Source organism: Alligator mississippiensis, chromosome 2, assembly GCF_030867095.1.
Source record: "Alligator mississippiensis isolate rAllMis1 chromosome 2, rAllMis1, whole genome shotgun sequence".
Taxonomy (NCBI): Eukaryota; Metazoa; Chordata; order Crocodylia; family Alligatoridae; genus Alligator; species Alligator mississippiensis.
In genome coordinates this window covers 925,801-949,730 of record NC_081825.1, presented here as the reverse complement: position 1 = coordinate 949,730, position 23,930 = coordinate 925,801, and the positions used below count along the sequence as shown (strand labels likewise).

Here is a 23,930-nt window from a genome sequence, read left to right as displayed (position 1 = left end):
GGTCCTGGGGTGGTGCCCAGTTTGGGGGTCCTGGGGGCAGGTTTGGGGGCTCTGGGAGTGTCCATTTGGGGGTGCCTGGTTTGGGGGTGCTGGAGGGGACTGGGGCACCAGTTCAGGGGCCCTGGGGGGGTTCCTGGTCCAGAGATGCTGGTTTGGGGGCCCTGGGTGAGATGCCTGGTTTGGGGGTCCTGGGGGTCTGAGTTCAGGGGCACCAGTTCAGGGGCCCTGGGGGGGTTCCCAGTTCAGAGATGTTGGTTGGGAGTCCTGGGGGGGAATGTCCAATTAGGGGGTGCTGGTTTGGGGCCCCTGGGGGTGCCCAGTTCAGGGGCTCTGGATTCAGGGGTGCTCCCGGGGGGTTCCTGGTCTGGGGGTGTCGGTTTGGAGGCCCGGGGGGGCTGTGTTTGGGGGTGTCCAGCTTGGGGGCGATGTTCAGAGGTCCCGGGGAGGTTCTGGGTTTGGGGGTGCTCGCAAGGAGTGTGCAGGGTGGGGTCCCCCGGCGCCGGGTGCGGGTCGTGGCCGGGGGTCGCGGCGGCCGCGCTGCCCGGCGGAGCCCGCCCCTGCCTCCCCCCTCGCTGCTCGCTGCTCGCTCGCTCGCTCCGTGCGTCCTCCCGCGGTGATGTCAGCCGGGCCGGCTCGGGCTCGGGCTGCGGCCCCGGCCCCGGCCCCGGCCCCGGCCCCGGGGAGCGGCATGGCCCGGGCGGGGGGCGCGGCGCCGCGGGCGCTGCTGCTGCTGCTGCTGCTGCCGGAGCCGGGGCGGGCGCGGGGGGGCCGCGTCCTGCGCCCGCCGCTGCTGCTGCTGCTGCTGCCGCCGGTGAGGAGCGCGGAGCCCGGAGCGCGGAGCCCGGCCCCCGGGACGGGATTCCCCGCCCGCCCCCGCCCCTCCTCCGGCTTCCCCCTGCCAACTTCGGGCCCGGCCCCCTCCCTCCCTCCTTCCCTCCCTGCCTGCCTGCCTGCCTGCCTCCATCCCTCCTTCCCTCCCTGCCTCCCTCCTCCTCCTCCTCCTCCTCCTCCCGGAGCGGAGCGGAGCGGAGCGGAGCGCAGCCCCCGGCGCCGCCCGCCCGCCCGCACACTCGGGCGCAGCACCTGGCAGCAGCGCCCGGCCCGACCCGACCCGACCCGACCCGACCCGGCCCGGCCCGGCCCGCCGGCCCACCGCCCCCATGTTCTCCCTGCAGGACGCGCTGCCCCGCGCCGGGCTGGCCATGAAGGAGGAGCCGCTCAGCGTCCGCGCCTGGATGCCCGGCGCCGGGATCCTGGACGCGGGCACCGCTGCGCAGAGGTAAGAGCCTGGCACTGCCCGCCCGGGGCCGAAAGTTGGGGAGGGACAAGGAGCCCAAGCATCCAGCCGCCCTGGTCCCGTCTTTGAGCCCCGGTCCTCACCAGCGCCGGCTTCTGCTCCCCCAGACTACGGGCATCCCCTGCTGCTGCTCCCCTCAACTGCGGGCGTCTCTGGGACGCATCACCAGCTTCTGCTCGGGGTCTCTGGGACGCTGCGCTGGCTTCTGCTCCCCTCGACCACGGGCATCTCTGGGATGCAGCGTGGTGGGCATTGCCGCCCCAGGGTCTCGGTTGCGTGCGTCCAGCACAGCGGGCGCCCTCAACGCCTTTCTGTCATCTGGGAGCTGCCCGGAGACGCACTTATGAATTTGATTCCTGCTGCAGTCCGGGGCGCAGCACGGAGACGGGCTCTGGGAGGGTCCGGGGATGTGCCAAGCTTTGTGGGGCCCCGCCTGGCCTGGCCAGGCCACCGGGGACGCTTGCCCTCCTGCCAGGCCTCTCGTGCCTCCGAGCCCTGGAGCTGCTCGAGGGGCCGGGGGAGAAGAGAGCCAGAAGCACTGAGCGGCTCTCATGCCCTGCCCTAGAGAGGTCCGGGAGGCGCACTGCCCTGTTGACAGTGCCTGCGGGGTTCCCTGTCCCCACGGCTGTCCCTGTGCAGCCGGCCGGCCAGCTGGCCAGGGCTTTCCAGCTTTATGGGACCGGCCGTCTCCCTGGGAGAGCCGCGGGGCAAGCTCCAGGCACATGAGCCCGTCCTCCAGTCTGTCCAAACTGAGAGGCTTTCCCTCTGCTCATGCTTGCACCCAGGCAGGGTCTGTCCTGGGTGGAACCCTGAGGGTCCCGAGGGTCCCGGGTGCAGCAGGGTCTCGTCTCCCTGGACCATCGCTCCTGGCTCCAGGGACCGGCGGAGAAGCACGAGATGCCAACGAGCGTCTTGAGCTGCCTTGGGGTCTCACAAGGAGTCACCTCCCCTGGTCCCAGCAGGCCCAAGCAGCCTTGACCCTGGAGGCCGGCAGAGCCCCTTGGGCTGGACCAGCAGTGCTACCCCTGCTCCTGCCCTGGGCCAGCTGCCGCAGCGGCTGAAGCCAGGCGGATGCTCTCAGGGAAGCCAGCGAACTCCAGCTCCTTCCCCCCCCTCACAAACGAAGCCGCGTGCAGGATTTCAAGCCAGCACTTGCTACGGAGCCTCGTTTGCCTCCGCTCCCAGCGCCCAACCGGGCTCGGGGGAGATGAGCCAGGGCAGGGGCTGCAGCAGCCCAGGGGTCACTTTTGTCCCAGGGCCTGAATGACCCGGAACAAATGACCCCGGGGTGTGGGGCCTGGCGGGGCCGGACGCGGGTTCGGCCTTGCAGGGACTCGTGCCCAGGGATCTGCATCTCCACTTGAGCAAACCCAGGCAGGACTTCCCAGCTGGTGCCCCCCTCCGACCCTGCTCCACGGCCTGCCCAGGGGACGGGGCTGGGCTCGGACAAGGGGGCTCCTCCTCTCTGCATGCATGCCCGGCCCGGGACACAGGCCAGACAAGCCCCTCGCTGGGCAGGAGGAAACGCCCTGCCATGGCGCAGCCAGGCCGAGGCTTGAGCACCAGGGCAGTGGGTGCTGGAGAGAAGAGAGAGCACTGGGGCATGTGCAAACGTGTGTGCAAAAGGTGCTGGGATGGGTGGCAGCCGTGCTGCCCTGGCACCGCGGCCACATCTGGTTTGTCCAGGGATGGTGGCGAGGGGGACGGGGCAGGGAGTGGGGAGCCCAGGAACATACAGGGGTGTGTGTGTGTGTGTGTGTGTGCAAGTGTGTGTGTGCAAGGCTCTGTACACAAGACCATAGAAGCAGACAGGAAGGAGAGTCTCAGGGTGGTGTTTGTGTGTAAGCGTGTGCGTGCGGACATGTGTGCATGTGTACACTAGTGCAATTGTGTGTGGACACATGTGCACACCAGTGCATTTGTGTTTCTGCATGTGTGTATGTGTAGATGTGTGTGTGCGCATATGTCCCCACACACATTTGTGTGTGAATGTGTGCATGCCAATGAAGTTGTGTGTGTGTGGACGCGGTGCCAGTGCAATTGTGTGCATGTACGAGCATGTGTGTGGGTGCGTTTGCACACCAGTGCAGCTGTGTGCCTGTGTGTGCATACACATCCCCAAATAAACCCCTGTGAGCTCATTTGTGGGCTCGTTTGTGCTCCATATGCACATGCGTATCCTTGCAAGCAAGCAGGGTGTGGAAGCCACAAGAGCACATACATGAGCCCACATCCAGACCACAGCCCACAAGTGTGTCTGGCGTGTGTGTGTGCAAGTGTGTCCCCATCCCTCTGGGCAGGAGCTGAGCGTGTCCCCCTGACACCTGCCGGGAGTGTGCGTGCCCAGGGGAATGTGCAGTCCAGCCATGCCCGCGTCTCCCTTAGCTGGGCCGCTTCACCCCCACCCCACACTCACCCTTTCCCCGGTGCCACGACACATGCAACACGTGTCAGCCCAGGGCTGGCCCCAGACCCCGTCGCCGCACCGGCTGGAATGAAGCCGCCAGCCCCTCCGCTCCTAATGGCCTCCCCCACCCCCCCGCGCCCGCGCAGCTCGGCTTTCCTGTAAGCGCTGCGCGCCCGGCCGGGGCCCTGCTAGGAAATGCTCTGATTCCCTTTAATAATTCATGGGGGCTCCATCTACGGATGGCTCGCCGCCTCCGCTGCCCGCGCCTCCAGGCAGGAGGGGGAGCAGGGAAACTGAGGCACGGAGCAGCTGGGGGTGGGGGGCTAGTGCCAAGAGACCCCTGCACTCCTCTGCAGCTGCCTGGCTCCACTCCCGCCATGCCAGGCCCACTACTGTCCATCCCTCAGGGCCCCGGTGCTGAGAAGGGGCCGGATCAGGCTCATGTGTGCATGTGTGTGTGTGGATGGGTGGGTGTATGCTTGCCACTGGGTGTGTTCCAGCAGGCTCACGAGTGGCATTCAGCATAAATCAGCGTGTACAACCGTGTGCCGGCCTGAGCATGCTGCGGGCATAAGCATGTTACTCAGCATGTGCCTGGGTCTGTGTGCACACATGAACGTGTCCCGTCACACATGTCTGTGTATGCTTCTCTGCCTGGGTCAGTGCACCCGTGCCCTGCTTCACACGTGTGCCGGGCCACAGAGTTCTGCATGTGCATCGGGCCAGGCAGCGGCCTGTCTGCCTTGGTGGGTGCCTGCCCAGCGCCACCTGCACGAATCATCCCTGCTCTGTGCCTCAGTTTCCCCAGCTGCACCATGGCTGGGGGGAGGGAGGGGGGTCCCCGCCTGGTTTGTGCCCGTCCCTGTGTCTGTGTTCGGGGAGACGGGGCCGCGGCCACAACTCCCAGACTAGCTCACCACAGTGCCCGGGGACTGCGGAGCAGCGTGTGTGTGTGTGTGTGTGTCCGTGGCAGACTTCTGGGCTCTGTGTATGCAAGTGAATGTGTGTGCATGTGCGTGTCTGTCCTGGACACCCAGGTTCTGTGTGTGAATGCGTGTGTCCCAGGCACCTGGTTTTGTGTGTGCATGCATGTGCTTGTGTGTGTCTCAGACTCCTAGGTTCTCTGTGTGTGTGCATGTGAATGTGTGTGTCCCTGTCCTGGATGCCTGGATGCTGTGTATGTGTGTGTGTATATATCCTGGACACCTGGGTGCACGTGTGTGTGTGTGTGTACCAGATGCTTGGGTTCTGTGTGCATCCATGTGCATGTCCATGCTCCCCAGACACCTGAGTTCTGTGTGTCTGTGTGTGCATGCATGTGTGTGGGTGCATGCGTGTGTGTCCCAGATGCCTTCGTTCTCTATGTGTACATGTGTGTGCGTGCATGTCCTGAATGCCTGGCTTCTGTGTGTGTGTATGTATGTGTGTGTGTCCTGGATGACTAGGTTCTCTATGTGTGTGTGTGAGTGCACACATGTCCCTAGGTTGTGTGTGTGTGTGTGTGTGTGTGTATGTGTGTGTGTGTGTGTCCTGGATTCCTGGGTTTTGCGGTGCGTATGTGTGTAGCCTGGTTGTGTGCATGCACATGTGCATGTCTGTCCTGTTCTCCTGGGTGTGCGTGTGTGCATTCAGCGCAGGTCTGCCCTCCCCAGTGCCCACCAGGCCGCAGGTGCAGCGCCAACCATCGTGCCAGGTCAAGAACCGCCCCCCACCCCACGGGCAGCTCAGGTTTCGCCCCAGCCAGGCCCCCCACCCCGGGCCTGGTGCCCCTTCAGGCCCTGGAGAGCTGGCGCTGGGCTGAGACCTGCCAAGCTTGTGCCACCCCGTGGCATCCTGGAGAGCAGGGCTGGGGGTATGAGGCAGGTGAGGTCCTGGGAGGATGCTGCTGTTGCTAAGCAACGCGCCTGGTACCCAGGGCAGTGGGTTAACCCTGTCCTTCCCGGCGGGTGCATTGGGGCTGCACGGGCCGGGCCACGGTAGCCAGGGCCTGGCTTCTTCTCGAGATGCAGTGCATTTGTGTGCGTGTGCACTTGCGTGTGCATGATCATGTATGTGCATACATGTGCACACAGATGTGCATGTGTGTGCACGCATGGATATGTCTGAGCCCAGGGGCTAGATGAGCAGGGGGCCGCGGGTTAGGAGTGAGGGCACCCCTGGCTGCCATCAATGCGGGGAGCAGGACACACGCCATTCCCATCCTGAGCCTGTCCAGCAGGGGGCAGTGACACACACAGTCACACATGCCTACACACGCACACAGCCCTGCACACACCTGCACCCATGTCCCCATGTGCACGCTTGCACATGCGCACACACTAATTCAGACCCCCCAGCTCCCTCTGGACCCCCCCACTCCATGGGGGCTTGGAACTGACCCCCAGAGCCCCCCACCACCACCGTACCCCTGCTTGTGTGCCCCCAGGGCCAGGGATGGGGAGTCCCGCTCTGCCACTGACTGCCCACATGTCCCTGGTCATGTCCCCTGTCTGCCAGCGCCCAGCACCTCGGCCTGGTCCCTGGTGCCTGGACAGCACCAGGCAGGGGCAGCAGGGTCTGGGAGGGCACGGGGCAGGGTCTGAGGGCTGTGGGGGGAGTCTGGGGGCCGGGGTCACGCTCCCCCCTCTCCCCACAGCGGGGTGGGCCTGGCTCGTGCCCACTTCGAGAAGCAGCCGCCCTCCAACCTGCGCAAGTCGAACTTCTTCCACTTCGTGCTGGCCATGTACGACCGGCAGGGCCAGCCCGTGGAGATCGAGCGCACCTCCTTCATCGACTTCGTGGAGAAGGACCGGGTCAGGAGCGAGGGGCACCGGGGAGCACCCGGGGGGCTGTGGGGTGGGGAGGGGGAGGAGGTTTGGGGTCATGGAAGGGGGTGGAGGTGCTGGGGGGGGTCCAGACAGGACCCCCGTGCACCCTCTGGGCTGGGCTGTCATGAGTTTTCCCCCTGACCTTTGCCCCCGACCTTTGCCCTGCCCAGGAGCAGAACGGTGAGAAAACCAACAACGGGATCCACTACCGGCTCCAGCTGCTCTACAGCAACGGTGAGGGGGAGCCCACGGGTCGGGACTGGGGGCGCCAGCAGGGCTGGGGGCAGGGGGGCACCTCACTGACCCTCCCCTCTTGCCCCGCAGGGATCCGGACGGAGCAGGACCTCTACGTGCGGCTCATCGACTCCATGTCCAAGCAGGTAGCGCCGTGCCAGGGCTGAGGGGGCTCGGGGGGAGCCTCCCCCAGCAGCTGGGGTTTTCTGGGGGCAGCTCACATCAGCCCCCCCATACCTGCCCCCATCCCCTACCTCAGCCCCACACCCCGGCATGCCTGGCCCTGCCAGGCCCAGCTCCTGGGGGGCTGCGGGTCAGGAGTGAGGGGCACCAGCAGGGCTGGGGGGGCTGGGGAGGCCAGGCCCTGCGCTCACCCCCGGCCCCCCCAGGCCATCATCTACGAGGGGCAGGACAAGAACCCCGAGATGTGCCGCGTGCTGCTGACCCACGAGATCATGTGCAGGTGGGTGCTGGTGCTGGTGCTGCCGCGGCTGGGGTGGAACCGGTCCCCCCGGAGCACGGCTAATTGCCCCCACAGCACTGCACTAACGAGCCCAGGGGGGGCCGGGGGGCCTGTTTGTGCTGGGCTGAGCCCCGGGGGGGCCCTGCCTGCGTCTACCCACTAGGGCCCCCTCCGCCCCACCCACATTAACCCTTTGCTGGCCCAGCGGGGGGGGGAGTACTGGGGGGGGCCTGTGGTGCTGCCTCAGTTTCCTCTCCTGGGGGCTGGGCCCAGCCCCCCGCGAAGCAGTCACTGGCTGTTCCCCCCCCCCCCCCAGCCGCTGCTGCGACAAGAAGAGCTGCGGGAACCGCAACGAGACGCCCTCCGACCCCGTCATCATCGACAGGTACGGGGGGGGCAGGGGGGGGCCGCCTGGACACCTGGCTTCCAGACCTCTCTGTGCTCCTCAGGCTCAGTTGAGCTGTGCCTCAGTTTCCCCACGTGTAAAGGGGATGCAGAGAGGGGAGGGGACCCGTCTCTGCTGCATGGAGTTGGGGCAGGGGCTGCAGGTCAGGAGTGAGGGGCATCGGTAGGGCTGGGGGGGCATGGGGGCTGCGGGTCGGGAGTGAGGGGCACTGACAGGGCCACGTGGCATCTGAGGCTGCACGTGCCAGGGGCACGCCTGGGCCAGGCACACACACAGGCATGTGTCAGCACACTGCACACAGACATGTCAGGCATGTGCCTCATGCCCACACAAGTGCCACATGCATGTTGCGCACATGCCAGAAAGATGAAACTTTCAGGTAAGTGTTGTGTGTGTGATGTGCACACACAGACATGTGATTTGCACACCAGAGTCACACCTGTGCTGTGCCTATGTGGACACACCATGTGCACATACCATGCCCACGTGGAGAGCACACATGTGTGCACACACGAACCTCCCTGCACAGGAATCTCCCACGTGTCTCACACACACACATGCCTGCCCGGGCTGGGCTGCACACAACAGAGCTGTGTGCATGCCACCCACACAGACCTGTGATTGTCACACCCCTTTACACAACTGCTTCAAACACAGGCACGTCAAGCACAGACAGACACGTTACACGGCTGGAGGCAGCTCACACAGACACGTAACACACTTGTCACACACACACAGGTCAGGCTGATGTCACATGTGGGCACAACCCCCACAAACACAAGCATACACATGCCAGGCCCAAGCCTGCCAGGCCACACACTTCCCAGACCAGCCATGCCCAGACACAGATGCCCCGTGCACACACAGACATTTTGCCCTGCATCATGCCAAGCACATAGAATCACATGTTCAAGCTCCTTACATGAGCGGGGACAGGCTGCACTCAGACACACAGGCTCTTTGCACATGTGAACACAGGTATAAATGCATATTGTGTGCTATCCTGTGTGTGTGCAGCCTGCCAGGAGTGTGCATGACACCTAGCATAAAGAGGGCTTGCACACATGTGCCTCTGCTGCGTGTCTCTTTCCCTATGCTGCTGCTCCTTACACACATGCTCACACATACACATGCACACACACATTGCATGCTCTGGCACTGCTGTGAGCCCCTGCATCCAGACATGCCAGGCACACATATGAGGGTGCCGTGACCACACAAATGGGGGCGCCCATGACCCACTCGTGTTGCTGGTTGGTACCCAGTGTCATGGAGAGGAGTGAGGCAGGAGCCAGATGTGCCAGGGGAGCTTGTTAGCTAATTGCACATGCAAATTCTACCCCCGTGCACTTGGATGGGCTTGCAGCACCACTCTGGGGACATGGGATGTGGGGAGACATGTGTGTGCTCCCTGGGGGCTGCGGTGAGGATGGGGACAGGGAACCAGGCCCTGCCAAAACCCTGGGGCTGTCTGTGGGCTTGAGCCCTGGGTTGGGGGGAAGTGTACACAAGCAGGTGTGTGTATGCACATGTGGGTAGGTGTGTGCATGTGTGTGCATGTGGGGTGTTTATGTCCATGTCTGTGCAAACATGCATGTATGTGTGTATGTAAGTATGCATGTCCATGTTTGCATGGGTGTGCACATGCACATTTATATTTGTGCCTGTGCATGTGTGCATTTGCACACACATGCATGTGTCTCTGCACAGTTCTATACAAGTTGTGGGTGCTTGTGTCAGGGTCTGTGTCTGTCGGGGCCTTAGGGAGGTTGTGACTGTCCCCAGGTGAGCCCAGCCCAGCCTGTGCGTCAGGGGTGACAGGGTAGGAGCATGTCCGGGCACACGCGCGCATGTGTATCAGTAGGGGAACACATCCATGTATCACTTGCTGGCCAATGTGTGCCGCACGTGTGCGACAGTGCACATGCACAGGCGTGGTTGTGCCTGCGTGAGCCTGCAGCACATCTGTCAGTGCGTGTGTGCGTGTCGCAGTCTGCCTTCGGCCAGCATGTACATGTGTCAGCACACAGGCAGCCACAGCGCACACATGTGTGGGCTTTAGTGTGGGGTTGCTCATGTGCAGGCATTCCTGAGCATATATGTGTGTGTGTGTGTGCACACGCAGGGGTCTCTGCATGTGTGTGCACTTGGGAGCATGCATGTGTGCATGCATGTGTGTGTTCATGTGTGTCTGCATGTGTGCACGTGTGTGTGTGTGTTTACAGTTTTGCACATGCATGCATGTGTCTGCATGCAGGTGCATGTATGTGTGTGGCATATGACCACCTGCACATGGGCACAGTTGCCTGAGTGTGCCGGCCTGCGTGTGCGCAGTCTCAAGGACCCTGGACAGACGTGTTCGTCTGTCCCTGGGCAGTGTCCATCTCTCCATCCAGCCCCCATGGCAGCTGCTCCCCCCAACCCCAACCATGCCATGCCAGGGACATGCCGGAGCCCCCAGGCATTGGCAGCAGGGGGCAGTGGAGCCGCCGTGACCCCCGGGCACCACGTGGCCTTGGTGTGTGCAGCGCCACGCATGGCCAGACCTGCCTGCCCAGGGCACAGGCCCGGGGCATCCATCCACCCACCTTGCGTCTTCCCATCCGCTCGTCCCTCCATCCGCCCTTGCCCCCGCACTCCCACCGGGTGCCCCCGGCCCTGGGACCCGGGTCCCACGGCCCCGCCACCCCGGGCGATGGAGCCTGGATCTGGAGGCAGCCTCAGCTGGGATCCAGCTGTGCATGTGCAAGTGCATATGTGTGCACGTGTGTGTGCAGGCCTGTGCATAGCCATGTGTGTGCACGTACGCATGTGTATGCATATGTGCGTGCACATGCATGTGTACACACATGAGCCCTTGCATGTGTGTGCATGTGTCTGTTCACATGTGTGTGCATTTGCCTGTGTGTGTGCACACAGGTGTGTGCACACATGAGGGTGTGCAGTTGTGTGCATGGGCCTGTGTGCATGTGTGTGTATGGGCCTGTGTGTGCACATATGTGTATGCACATACCCAGTTTTGTGTGTGCACATGTGCATATACGTGCACATGCATGTCCAGGGCCAGGCCATGGGGACCAGGACATATAGATGGTCTTCCAGCGAGCAATAGCCGGGGGGGCAGGGCTAGGGGGATGCGTGTGCATGTGTCTATGTCCATGCCATGGGCTGGCGTGTATACACATGGGGGGACAGTGCATGTGCTGTGCTCCCGAACACACTCCGGTGCCCCCACTCCGCGCTGCCCAGGGGCAGTGACTAGGAACAGCCATCCCCTGCCAGGCCCTGCCCTGTACACATGTGCCCGGGCCCACGGCTGGCTGCCCCGACCCCCTCCACCCTCTCCTCGGGGTAGGTTGTTCCTGTGGATGGCAGTGCTACAGCCCGGCTCCACCCCAGAGCTGGGCGCATCTCTGCGGCTGCTGAGAGCTGAGGGCCCAATCCTGAGCTGGGACCCCCCCGCCGCCAGGCTCTGGACACCCCTACCCCTCCAGGCCAGCCGCAGGGCAGGAAAGCCCCAGCCCTGCCCCCCAACCCCCCAACCCTCCCCCCAGGCCCCTCCGGCGTGGAGAGGCGGCTTAAGTGCCCTATCAACATGTTAATCAAATTACTTAGGAGCTAAAATTGACGCGTTTTTTCATTAATTATCCAAGATTAGCCTAATTGCGCATTCAAATTTATGCGCACGGAACAGAAGGTGTTCGGCGCCGGGCGCCCAGCATTTGCATATTAAATGGGGAGCGCAGCACATTAGCTATGCTAATGTATGCGCATTGTCTTTATTTTTAACTCCCGGCCCCATATGCGCGGCTGGCACGGAGGGGGGGCAGGGGGCTGCCGGGAGCCCCTACCACGACCGGCGCTGGGGGGGGGCAGCACCAGGCCTGGTGCTGGAGTGGGGCAGGCACCACCGTCGCAGCCTCTGGGTCACCTGTGCCTGGAGCCGCCCAGGGACCTGTTACGGGCATGGGCGGCTCCAGGACAGCTCAAGGGTCTCTGGGCTGGTTCTAGGTGGCTCTACGACGGGTTTGGGGCTAGTTCTAGACCTCTCTAGGGCAGGTTCAGGGCTAGGGCTAGGTGGCTCCAGGCTGGTTCTAGGTGGCTCTACGACAGGCTTGTGGCTGGTTCTAGACCTCTCTAGGGCAGGTTCAAGGCTAGGGCTAGGTGGCTCCAGGCTGGTTCTAGGTGGCTCTACGATGGGTTCGGGGCTGGTTCTAGACCTCTCTAAGGCAGGTTCGGGGCTAGGGCTAGATGGCTCCAGGCTGGTTCTAGGTGGTTCTACGATGGGTTCAGGGCTTGTTCTAGACCTCTCTAGGGCGGGCTCAGGGCTAGGGCTAGGTGGCTCCAGGCTGGTTCTAGGTCGCTGTACAACGGGTTCGGGGCTGGTTCTAGGTCTCCCTAGGGAAGGTTTGGGGCTGGGTCTAGGTGGCTCTGGGCTGGTTCTAGGTCGCTTTATGACAGGTTCGGGGCTAGGTCTAGGCAGCTCCGGCGCAGGCCCTAGACTGAGCTCTCAGTGGGGCTCGCCCCCAGGTCCCAGCCTCAAGAGGCACTTGCCCTGGGGGTTGTGGGGGCTCCGACGAGACCCGAGGGCCATGGCCAGGCTGGTTCCCCAGGGCTTGGGGTCACAAGAGGGCAGTGGCCTGGGTCCGGGGTGGGGGGCATCCAAGCACAGCCAGGCCCCAGACTGGGTGGGTGGAGGGGGTCTCCCCCCCTCCCCTGCCCGTGTCAGGGTCCCCCCCCCCCCTCCCTGCCGCCGGCTGCAGCTCAATCAGCCGCTAATGGGGCTGCGCTAAGTGGGCTCCTTCCCGCTGTGCCGCTGCCATCAGCTGAGCTCAGCCCCCTCCCCCCTTTCCTCTGCTCCCCCCACCCTTGTAACCCCCCCCAGCCTCCTCTCTCCTTCCCCTGCCTGACTGTTCCCAGCCCTGGGTGCAGGCTCCTGGCAAGAGCAGCACCGGGCATGGCTGGACATGGCGGGCAGGGGGCTGCGGGTCGGGAGTGAGGGGCACCAGCCAGGTGGAGTCCCTGGGGCTAGCACCCCTCCACCCCCCGGAGCCTGCAGCTTTAATCCCGTCCTGCCCAGGACTGTGGGGCTGTGCGCCCGCCCCACCCCACAAGCGCCATCTCGAGCTGGGCCCCTTCCGCGTGTCCTGGGCCCTGGTACTGCCCATGGGGGGATTCTCTGTACTGCTGTATGGGCATCTGGGGGTGCATATGTGTGCATGCTGGTAGATCCCTGCCTGTGTCCAAGCGTGCATGCATGTGTGCAGGTGTGTGCATGGGGGGCAGGGGGGCAGTACCTGTGTTGGGGGGATGCCTGTACATGTACGGATCCTTGTGTGTGCCCCAGTGTGCACTCATGTCTGTGCCATGCCCATGTGCCGGACCCCTGCACTCCCTGCAGCCCAGCTCCGGGTGCGAGCGCTGCTGGCTGGGCACTGGCACCGGCTCTTGGAGGGTGTGCACACACATGCATACAGACACATACATGCACTTGCACACACATGTATACACAGGCACACAGACATGCACACACACGAATGCATACACATGCACACACGTACACACACAGGTGCACATGCATGCACATGCAGACACGTGCCCACACACCCCTGCCGAGACACATGCAGACACACACATGTGCACAGGCACACATCTGCAGCCACACTTGCACATGTGTACACACACACACACATACATACACATGCACGCACGCACGTGGCCTGCACTCTCAGGCTCTGTCTTCCCAGGATCTTGGCATGTGTGTGTGGAGTGGGGGTGGGGCTAGTAGACCCCTGCCCTCTGCCTCCGTCCTCCCAGTCCGGGCATGGTGCCCCCTGCCTCCCCCCCCGGCCATGCTGCTCACGCAGGAGGCAACCCCCCTCAGCCCCCGCCATCCATCCTGCCCCCCCACCCCACCCCCCTGGCTCCGTGGCGACTGTGCCTGGCAGGCACCTGCCCCATCAGCCATTGGCTGAGAGGATCCAGTAGTGATTGATGGAGCTGGGCATGGGGCAGGGCATGTGCAATAATACACGTGTGCCAGTGTGTTCCACTATGGGTGTGTGAGCGCTGGTGCAGGTGTCTGTGTGCATGTGTGCGGGGGCTGGGGGAGAGCGTGTGAGCATGTGCACTTTTGTGTGCATGTGTCAGGTTGTGGGTGTGCATGTGCACAGGTCTGCGTGTGCAAGTGTGCGTAGCCACACCCCTCCTGGCTAGGTTGTGCATGAGCATGTCCTTGTGTGGGCATGTGTGACCCTGGGCAGCCGGCGAGACCAACCCAGACAGCAGGGTTTTGTGTGTGTGTCTGTGTATTCTCGCACATGTGTGTATACATGTGAGTATGTACTCATATGTGTCTGTGTATGTATGGGTACACACTCACATGTGTGCATATACCACATGTGTACACTCTCCCATGTGCATATACTAGCACGTGTGTGTGTGCATGCACTCGTGTGCAGGCTTGTGTGTGTGTGTGTGTGTGGACATTCATGTGCCCCCAGTCCCTGCATGTGCCAGGTGCTCTGTGCACCCCTGTCCGTGACCAAGTCTGGGGGTTGCATTTACATATAGCTGCATGTGCACATGTGTATGCTGGCATGGAGGTTGGCGTGTGCATGCTTGCACTGACGTGTGTGTGTGTGCACATGCCTACAAGTGCGTATTGACCTGCCCTGCACATGTGCATGCACTTGCATGCACGCATGTGTCCAGGTGTGCTCGCCTGCAGGGGGGCTTGCCTGTGTGCACAGGGGGCAGCTGGCACATGCATGTGCATGTTGGCGCATGCAGCCATTGGCACGTGCTGGCCTGCGGGTGTGTGCAGAGGGCTCCTGGCACCAGCACCCCCCGCTCCGTGACCCCAGCACCCTGGCACTGATCCCCCCTCCCCATTTCTGCCCCTGGCAGGTTCTTCCTCAAGTTCTTCCTCAAGTGCAACCAGAACTGCCTGAAGAACGCTGGCAACCCCCGCGACATGCGGCGCTTCCAGGTGCGTGGCAGCCCCCCCACCCCGCGCCGGAAACCCGTCTACACCAGGGCTCCCTCTTCCCCACCAGTGGCGCCAGCCCCCAAACAGCCCTGGGTGCCCAGGGAGTCACAGGGCAGAGGGGGAAACTGAGGCATGGACACGGGGGGCTGAGCCCATGGTGCTCACAGGTGAGGGATGTGCCCCGTTCGCCTGCCCACGCGTGGCTGTCCCATGCCCTGCTCCCATGGCCCTGGCACCATCATCAGGGGCTCTCAGAGTGATATGATAATTGTGACATTTCTGCATGATTAACGACCCAGGCAATTTAGTTGCGCAGCACTGGGAGCACAGCCAATCCCCTGCCTGGATGAGCCATGCGGGTGCGGGTGTGGGGAGGGGCCCTGGGCAGTGCTGGGCCCCTCGGCCACCAGGCCTGGGCAGCAGGGGATGCCCGGCTGTGAGCGGCAGTGCCAGCTGCCAGCACCGCCAGTCCCACAATGCACCAAGGCAGTGGTCTGGAGGGAGGTGGGGGGCGCGGCGTGTGACTGGCTCTGTGCCCACAGGTGGTGGTGTCCACAACAGTGAACGTGGATGGCCACGTCCTGGCCGTGTCCGACAACATGTTCGTGCACAACAACTCCAAGCACGGGCGGCGGGCGCGGCGCCTTGACCCCTCCGAGGGTGAGTCCTGCTGGGGTTAGGGGTCAGGTACCCCAAGGGGGTATGCTGTGGGTGGAGGGGGCCTGGGCTGCGGCAGTGGTGGGGGCTTCCCCATGGCCTCCGTCATCCGTGCACTGCTAGCTCTTCTGGGCTGGTTCCCCCATGCAGACACACATGTGCATTCAGGCGTGCTCCTGCACATGTGTACACAGGAATGTGCGTGCACACGTGTAAACAGGCATACAGACACATACGTCTATACAGCCACGCACCCATGCACATGAATGGATGCACCTATGTACTTATGCATGCATGTACACACACCTATGCACACAGGTGCATGCACATGGATGCACATGTAGTCCCTCATACCCTCAGGCATGCACAAGCTCACACCTGTGCACTCAGACATGCACTTGGACACATGTTTACACAGTCATGCATGTGCAGGCATGTCTGTGCACACAAGCACACACATATGCATGCACATGAATGCACCTGTGTAGTCATGCACGCACACAGATGTGCTCCTCCCACCCCCGGCAGCTGCCACGCCCTGCATCAAGGCCATCAGCCCCAGCGAGGGCTGGACCACGGGCGGCGCCACCGTCATCGTCATTGGAGACAACTTCTTCGACGGCCTCCAGGTCGTGTTCGGCACCATGCTGGTGTGGAGCGAGGTAGGCCCGCGTGTGCATGTGGGTAGGCATGTCTGTGTGTGCATCTGTGTGTGTGTGCATGTGCACGCATGTGCATGAGCGCATGGGTGTGCATGTGCACGTGTTTCTGTATATGTGCATGCATTTGTGCATGTACGCATGAATGTATATGCATATGTGTGTGTGCATATACCTATATGTATGTGCACGTATATCCATATGTGCACATGTAGATGTGTGCATGTGTATGCATGCTTGTATGTGTGTGCATGCATATGTGTATGTTCATGCATGTTGCATGTGCAGGTGTGTGCGCGCCCGTCGTATGCATGACCTTTTCCAGGCACTGTGAGGGTGGGGGATCGGTGGGGGAGTCTGCTGTGGACACCAGGCCTGACACGGCTGTGCCCCCAGCTGATCACACCCCACGCCATCCGCGTGCAGACGCCGCCGCGCCACATCCCGGGCGTGGTGGAGGTGACGCTGTCCTACAAGTCGAAGCAGTTCTGCAAGGGGGCACCCGGACGCTTCGTCTACACTGGTGAGTCCCGGGCCCCCCCACGGAACCCAGGCATCCGGCCTCTCCGTGTGCCCCTGCATGTGCCACAGCCATGGCGGGGGCCTGGGTGGCTGCAGCCATGGGAGGGGAGGGCTTGTGGATGGGTAGGTGTGTGGGGGGACAGGTGGGGCCAGGGGGTAAAGCTGCTCCCCCCGACCAGGGGCTCTGTTCTCTGCCCCGCTGGGGCTGTGCAGGTTTGGATCCATGTGTGTGCACGTGTGTGATACCATGTGTGTGCACGTGTGTTCCTGTGTGCATGCATGTGGCCCCATGTGCCTGTGTGGGATGTTGTACACATGTGCATGTGCTCCTGTGAGCGTGTGTGTGTGATCCTGGGCAGGTCTGTGCATGTGTGTGGGTGTGATCCCATGAATGTGTGTGCGTGTGTGATCCTGTAAGCACGCGTATATCATCTGTGCATGTATGCGTGATCCTGCTTGTGTGTCCACATGCCTATGTGCAAGATCCTGTGTGCATTTGCACCATCCTCTGTGTGTGTGTGATCCTGTGTGAGTGTGTGAGAGAGAAAGTGAGAGAGGAGCAGCATGTGCCTGATGCTGTGTGCACCTTCCCCGCTCTGTGCACATGTGTGCAATGTGTACACATGTGGGAAGGAGAGCACCGCCATGTGTGCCTGGGACCATGTGCACAACTGTGTGTGTGTGTGTGTGTGTGCATGCATGTCTGATGCCCTGTGCCTCTCCCCTTCCCTCCTGCTCTGTCTGACACCGCGTGTGAGGCTTCCCTCTGGGGGGTGGGTGTGACACCGCGTGTGCCTGACACCCGGTGTACGCAATACACCAGGTGGTATCACCCCCAACCCCTGTTCATGGATATATCTGACACTGTGCATGATCTGAGTGTGTGTGCACAAGCATGTGACACTGGGTCTGTGATTCTGGGGGGAGAGAGAATCTTATGCATGTGTCATGCATGTGTGCATGCATGTGTATGCATGCGTGTGTGTGTGCCCCTCTTGGCAGGGGGCTGTGGGGGCAACACGTTACCACCCAAGAGGCCACAGCCCACACGGATATGTGGCACACAAGCAAGCCAAGGGGCACACACGTGTCCAAGCATGTCCCAGGCTGGGCACAGCACCACTCCCAACCCCCATGCCCAGGGGACACTGCCCCCCGCCCCCAGACCCTCCTGTTGTGTGCACCAGGCCGTGGAGGGTGGGGGTGTCCAGCAACCGGGACACCAGGGGCCTTCCCCGCAGGGCTGTGGGGCAGGATGGGGGGTCTCGGGGGTCCCTGCACCCCTCCTGGGATCTCACCTGCCTCCCCCCAGCGCTCAACGAGCCGACCATCGACTACGGGTTCCAGCGCCTGCAGAAGGTCATCCCCCGGCACCCCGGGGACCCCGAACGCCTGCCCAAGGTAGGGGCTGGCTGGGCAGGCGGGGGCCGCAGACCCCTGGGTTCTTCCCCTCGATCTGGGAGGGGAGGGGGATTCAGTGGCTGGAGCCGGGAGTCTGGGGACCCGGACACCTGGGTTTTCCCCTGGCTCTGGCGGAGAGGCAGGTCCCGTGGGCTACAGCAGCCAGCCACGGCGTTAACCCTGCCACCGCCATGGCCATGGGCAGGAGGGGGGCTTGGGGCAGGCCCCCCATGCCCGCTCTGTGCCCCCAGGAAGTCCTGCTGAAGCGGGCGGCCGACCTGGTGGAGGCGCTCTACGGGATGCCCCACAATAACCAGGTATGCCACGCACCCCCCACACACCCCGCCCGCCTCGGGGGCATGCGTGACACGAGCTGGGGCAGCCTCAGCCTGGTGACCCCCCTCACCCCCCAGGACATCATCCTGAAGCGGGCAGCGGACATCGCGGAGGCCCTGTACAGCGTCCCACGCGCCCCGAGCCAGCTGACGGCGCTGGCGGGCAACCACGGGCACGGCGCCGTGATGGGCGTGGGCTCCTTCGGCGGGCAGCTGGGCGTCAACATCGGCGACGCCGCGCAGGGCGCCGAGCAAGGTGGGTGCAGGGCGAGGGGCTGCCCAGCCGGCCCCCGGGGCAAGACCGGGCACCCGGACGCCTGGGGTCTCTCTCAGCCAGCGCTGGCGGGGGGCAGCGCCAGGCAGGGTGGCACCGGGGTGGGGTGCCCCCTCACCGAGCCGCTCCCCGCAGGCTACGCGCGCAGCACGAGCAGCGTGTCGCCCCGTGGCTACGTGCCCAGCTCCACGCCGCAGCCGGGCAGCTACAGCACGCTGTCGTCCGGCATGAACGGCTACGGCGGTGCCGCCATGGCCGGCCTGGGGGTGCCTGGCTCCCCCAGCTTCCTCAACGGCTCCACCGCCAACTCGCCCTACGCCAGTGAGTCCCTCCGGCCCTGCCGCCACCCCCGTCCCACCTGAGACCAGCTCCGGGGCCAGGGGCTACGGTGCCCGGCCGTGCCCTGAGCCTGCCCACCCCCCCCGCCCCAGTCATGCCTTCCAGCCCGCCGCTGGGCACGTCCTCCATCAGCCTCCCGGCGGGCGCCGGAGCCTCCACGCCCGCCGGTGTCTTCTCCTTCTCCCCCGTCAACATGATCTCGGCCGTCAAGCAGAAGAGCGCCTTCGCGCCCGTGGTGCGGCCCCAGGCTTCCCCGCCGCCCCCCTGCGCCAGCGCCGGTGCCAGCAGCCTCCAGGGTGAGCGTCGCGGCGGGGCGCGGGCCGGGGTCTCTGCTGCCCGGGGCTCGGGCACCACCGGGGTCCCCGGGACTCGGGGTCTGGGGCACTCACGCTGCCCCTCTCCCCCCAGACCAGGCTTTCGAGGACTCGGACAAGTACCACGGCCCGGCGCGGGCGCTGCAGGGACTGGCCTATTCCTAAGCACGTAGGTCACTGCACGGCGCCCCCCCCCGCCTGCACGCGTGTGCCTGCATGTGTCTCTGTGTGTGTGCAGGTGTGTGTCTGCCTGTGTATGCGTGCGCATGTTTGCACGTGTGCGCATGCATGTACATGTGCATGTGTGCTCATATGTGTGTAGTGTAGTGAATGCACCTATGGGTATACATGTATGTTTGCATATATGTATGTGTGCGCACCTGAGTGTGCACACATGTATGCATGCATGTGCATGTGTGTGTCCATGAATGTGTGTACGTGTGTATGCATGTGTACACATATGTGTATGTATGTGTCTACTTGCACACGCACATGCGCATGTATGCATGTGTGTATGTATGTGTGTGCATGCATGTGCACACCTGTACATGTACATATGTGTGCATATGTGTACATATATGCATGCATGAGTGAGGCCAGGGCGGGCCTGAGGCAGCACCATGCTTGTGGGCCTGGCTCCTGCGCTGGGGGCTGAGCTGGGCCTCTCCCAGCCAACTCGGAGAGGGGTCATGTCACCCGGGATCCTGGCCCCGCACCGTCTAACCCCTGCCCCTTCTCTTGCAGCTGCGCCGGAGCCCGCGTGAGCCAGGGCTGGATGCCAGGAGCAATGCCCAGACCCGGCTGCACCCAACCGCGGGCGAGGGGGGGTCACACCCTGGCCATTGGCACCTGGCACCAGGGCCCACATCCGGAGTGACCGGGGGGCCTGGACCAGCCTCCGCTCGGCACAGAGCTGCCCGGAGCAGGGGCCAGGTCCCTCCGCGGGGCAGCGCCCCTGTTCCCCCCACCCCCCGAGCAAAGCAGCCGGTCCCTGGCAGCCCGGTGCCGGCCCAGGGACACTGCTCAGGTAACCCCCACCCGCCCCCAGGGGTGCAGTCGAGCCCGGGGCCAGGCCAGGGTGCTGCCCGGGGGGGGTCTGTCTGCGGGGAGCTTTGAAAGGGAGTCAGAGGACGAGGCCGGGGTGGCGGGGGCCGAACTCCCAGGGTCTGGGGCCGTTTCCTGGGGGGAGGGGGCACCACGCGGGGCTGAGCTCCAGGCCTGTGCACGGTGCTGCATGCCAGGAGACACTGGCCCGGCCCCCCTGCTTGAGGATGCCCAGCCTGCCCCCACAGCAGACTTTGGCCTGCCCAGATGTTCCAGCCCAGATGTGGAGCTGCCACCCCCAGCTCCATCGTCCAGCCGGGGAGCTCAGCCCCAGGCCCAGGCGTGCGGGGGAGCCGGGGACGCTCAGGCCGGCGCATCAGGGCTGCTGTATATAGGGGCAAGCCTGGGAGCTGGAGGGGGGCTGGCCAGCGTGTCCCCCCACCCACGTGTCCTGCATTGCGTGTCCCTCTGTCCACGTGTGTGTGCTGCAGCTGTGCGTAGCCGTGTCACCCTCCCCGCAGTCTCCGTGTCACCTGTGTACAGCCAAGACCCCCCCCATGAACCTCCCAACTAGCAAGCTCTGAGCGCAGGGCTCCTGGTCCCCAGCCCCAAGCCCCATCCAGGCCTAGAGCCCCCCCACCCGGAGACCCCAGACCCGACAGGGCAGCTGGACAGACTCCCCCAGCCCCATGGAGGCCAGCAGGAGCTGTGCCCCCCCTCCGCTGGGTCCCTGGGTCAAGGGGCCAGCCCAGGCCCCCCATCCGGACCCCCGGGACCCGGCGCCGGGACCAGAGACGGGTTTGGAAACCGAAATAAAGCGACTTGCACAGCCGGCGGGTGCACGTGGGTCTGTGCCGCGCCGGGGGGCACCCGCAGCTCACAGGGGTTGGGGGGTCCTGGAGGGCAGGGGTGTCAGTGAGGACCTGCCCAGGGTGGGGGGTCCAGCTCCTGCCGTGGCGCTTGGAGCATGCCTTGCACCCCTGGGCGGGGGGGTTGGTACATGGACCCAGCACATGCAGGTGCAGGGTGGGGGGTGACACAGGCCACGGGCTGCCGGAGCCGCCCCTCGCGCAGCCGGCTCTGGCGCTGCCCCAGGCCTCCGCCGGAGCTGGACGCGCGTTGGAGCCAAGGCAAACATCCTGCCGCCCCCTCCGCCGCCCACGAGAGGAAGCCCGTGTCCCCCCGGCCTGGCCCTCGCCCAGTGTCATGGAGCAGCCCGGGGCTGGCGGGGGGAGCAAAGGCCCCTTTCAGGGGGCAAATGGAAGCCAGACTCGGCCCCCCAAGTAGCTGGAGCCTCCTGGCTCTGCTGCACACAGGGAAGGAGCCTGGGGTGCAAATCTGGAGGAACAGGGGGTGGGGGGTGTACCCCGGTGCCAACTGCTGGGTGAAAGCAGAAGTGCCAGGGCTGGGGGGTCGGAGGGCCAGACCCCCCAGCCTGGGGGAGCTGGCACTAGTGACAAGGCATGTGCATGTGTGTGCAAGGTGCCTGTGGGCGCTGGTGCTGCCCCAGGACTGTGCCCCCAGCCGTGGTGCATGCCAGCGTGAGGCACAGGTGTGTCCCACCCTGTGGGGACTTGTGTCTGTGAGTGTGCACCAGCCTGTGCTGGCCTGGGGTGCAGGTGCGTGTACACTCATGAGAGAAAGCGTGCATGTGTATGCACACAGGGTGGGGATGTGCAAACGTGGGAGGGAGCATGTGCGTGTATGCACACTGGGTAAGGATGTGCACGCACATGGGAGGTAGCACACTTGTGTGAGGGGAAGCACACACATGAGAGGGAGCACTTGTATGTGGGGGGGGATGGGAGATGTGCACACAGGGAGCATGTGTGTGTGTGTGGACAAAGTCGGGGGGGGAGGTATGTCCGCATGTGGGAAGGAGCACACGTGTGCATTCACAGAGTGGGCGGACGAGCACGCACATGGGAGGGGCCACGTGTGCATGGGGGAAGCTCCATGTTTGCAAGGCTGTGGGCACATGCATGGTAGTGAGGGCCCATGTGCCAGGGCCAGGATGCATGCAAAGTGCTGTGTGTGCCCACAGGGGTGTGCATGCAGGGAGGGGGGCACATACATGGCTGGAAGGTGTGAGGGGCGGGGGTCTGCCCTGGCGTGGCCCTTTGGAGGCACCCACACGCCTAGCAGAGCCGTGGCCCCGTGTCCTAGCTGCTCAGCACCCACCAAGACCAACCCACAAGCCTTTGCCCCTCGTGCTGGAGCGGGGAGCCCCGAGCTGGGGGCACCAGGGGCTGGGCGAGAGCTGGGACCCCCCAGGACGAGATGCTGACCCCCTCCCCACCCCCACCTAGCTGTGTTCCTCAGCGCCCCGCTTCCCCAGTATCCCATCCAAACTGGATCCCTTAGTTGATCCTGCTGAGACGGAGCAGATAGGCCAGGGGCGCCGGACCCAGGAGTGTGGGGCTGGTGGGGGGGTCTCGTCAGGTCTTGTGTAGCCCAGCCACCCCCCGGGCAGGATCAGGCCTCACTGAACCACCAAAGCCGAGGGGCCACACAGCCTGCACCTGGGACGGAGACTCGACTGCGCCTCCAGGGCCGGTCCAGCGCTCAACCCCCTTGGATCCAGCACCTTCCTCATCCCCAGCCTCAGTTTTCCCTGCTGCAGCTCGAGGCCATTGCTCCTAGTCCAGTCCCCTGCAGCCACAGACAAACCCGTCTCCAGCCTCTCTGCCATCGCCTCTCTGGGATTTGCAGCCTGTGCTCAAACCCCCCCAGCTCCTCCACCCCACACTCAGCACTCTTGCCTCCCAGGCCTCGATCATTTGGGTTGCTCTGCGCTGGGCTCTTTCCAACCTGCCCACGTCCTTCTGGAAGGGCCAGGCCCAGACCTGGACCCCCGACTCTGGGGGACGCCCCCCCAGAGCTGCTGGAGCAGGAGACCCGCTGCCCTGGACTGCAAGGGATGCTCCTGTCCGTACCGGCCGGTCCTGTTTGCACGCAGCGCTCAGGACAGCTCCTGCGCAGCCCCCGGTCCCTCCGCAGCGCTGCAGCCGAGCCGGGCACTCCTGGGTGGCACCAGTGCCGGCCGTGCGCCTGTCCCAAGTGCAGGACGTGGCACTTGTCCTGGCTAAAGCTGCTCCCTTTGGCCCCGTGCACTGGCACCCTTGCTGCTCAGGCCCTGCACCTTACACACACACATATATACACATCTATAGACACACATACACATGCATACACACACACACACACACACACACACAGATATACGTACATATACATGTAAACATGCACGCGCACACATACATATGTATACACATGCACATATATGTGTGTGCATACACACATGCATGCAGACAGACACATGTATATATACAGACATACACATATATGTGTGCATACACACACATATATATACACACGCACATACACACTCACATACGTATGCGTGTATACATGCACATGCACACACACATACACTCACACACACACACCCCTTCCTCTTTGGCCCCCAGGCCACACCCCTGAGAGAGAGGACGGGCTGGGGCAGCACTAGTGCCCCGACGGGGACAGTGCAACAAGCAGCTGCCCCGGTGCAGTGCACACTGGCCCCACGGCCCCATCCAGTAACAGGACTCCAGGAGCTGGAGCTTGGGCAAGCCTTGCCCCCAGCTGCCAGCATCTCCCTGGGCCCAGAGGGATGCCCAGAGGCCCTGGGGGCTCTGGCAGGGTCCGGGCAGGGTCTGTGCAGGACGCGGCCATGGCTGTGGGCTGCAGGAAGGAGCTGGGCACTCATGGCCTCCCCAGGAGGAGGGAGCTGGGGTT

At 63.8% G+C, this 23,930-nt stretch overlaps 1 protein-coding gene across 2 annotated transcripts; it reads left to right on the top strand.

The window, feature by feature from the left end:
- The first annotated feature begins 655 nt into the window (after positions 1-655).
- On the top strand, positions 656-20,979 carry EBF4 (EBF family member 4). Of its 2 annotated transcripts, none has more exons than XM_059721240.1 (18): positions 656-811; positions 1,176-1,279; positions 6,340-6,496; positions 6,682-6,745; positions 6,836-6,891; positions 7,135-7,208; positions 7,525-7,593; positions 14,524-14,605; positions 15,148-15,265; positions 15,791-15,924; positions 16,348-16,444; positions 17,756-17,844; positions 18,096-18,161; positions 18,258-18,435; positions 18,589-18,774; positions 18,885-19,088; positions 19,201-19,275; positions 19,851-20,979. In XM_059721240.1, exons 1-17 carry the CDS (start codon positions 689-691, stop codon positions 19,269-19,271), a joined length of 1,872 nt encoding a protein of 623 aa, XP_059577223.1. In that variant the 5' UTR covers positions 656-688; the 3' UTR covers positions 19,272-19,275; positions 19,851-20,979. The 2 variants fall into 2 exon arrangements, with proteins under 2 accessions (XP_059577223.1, XP_059577222.1); XM_059721239.1 differs by having other exon boundaries at positions 657-811; positions 16,318-16,444.
- Positions 20,980-23,930: the final 2,951 nt, after the last annotated feature.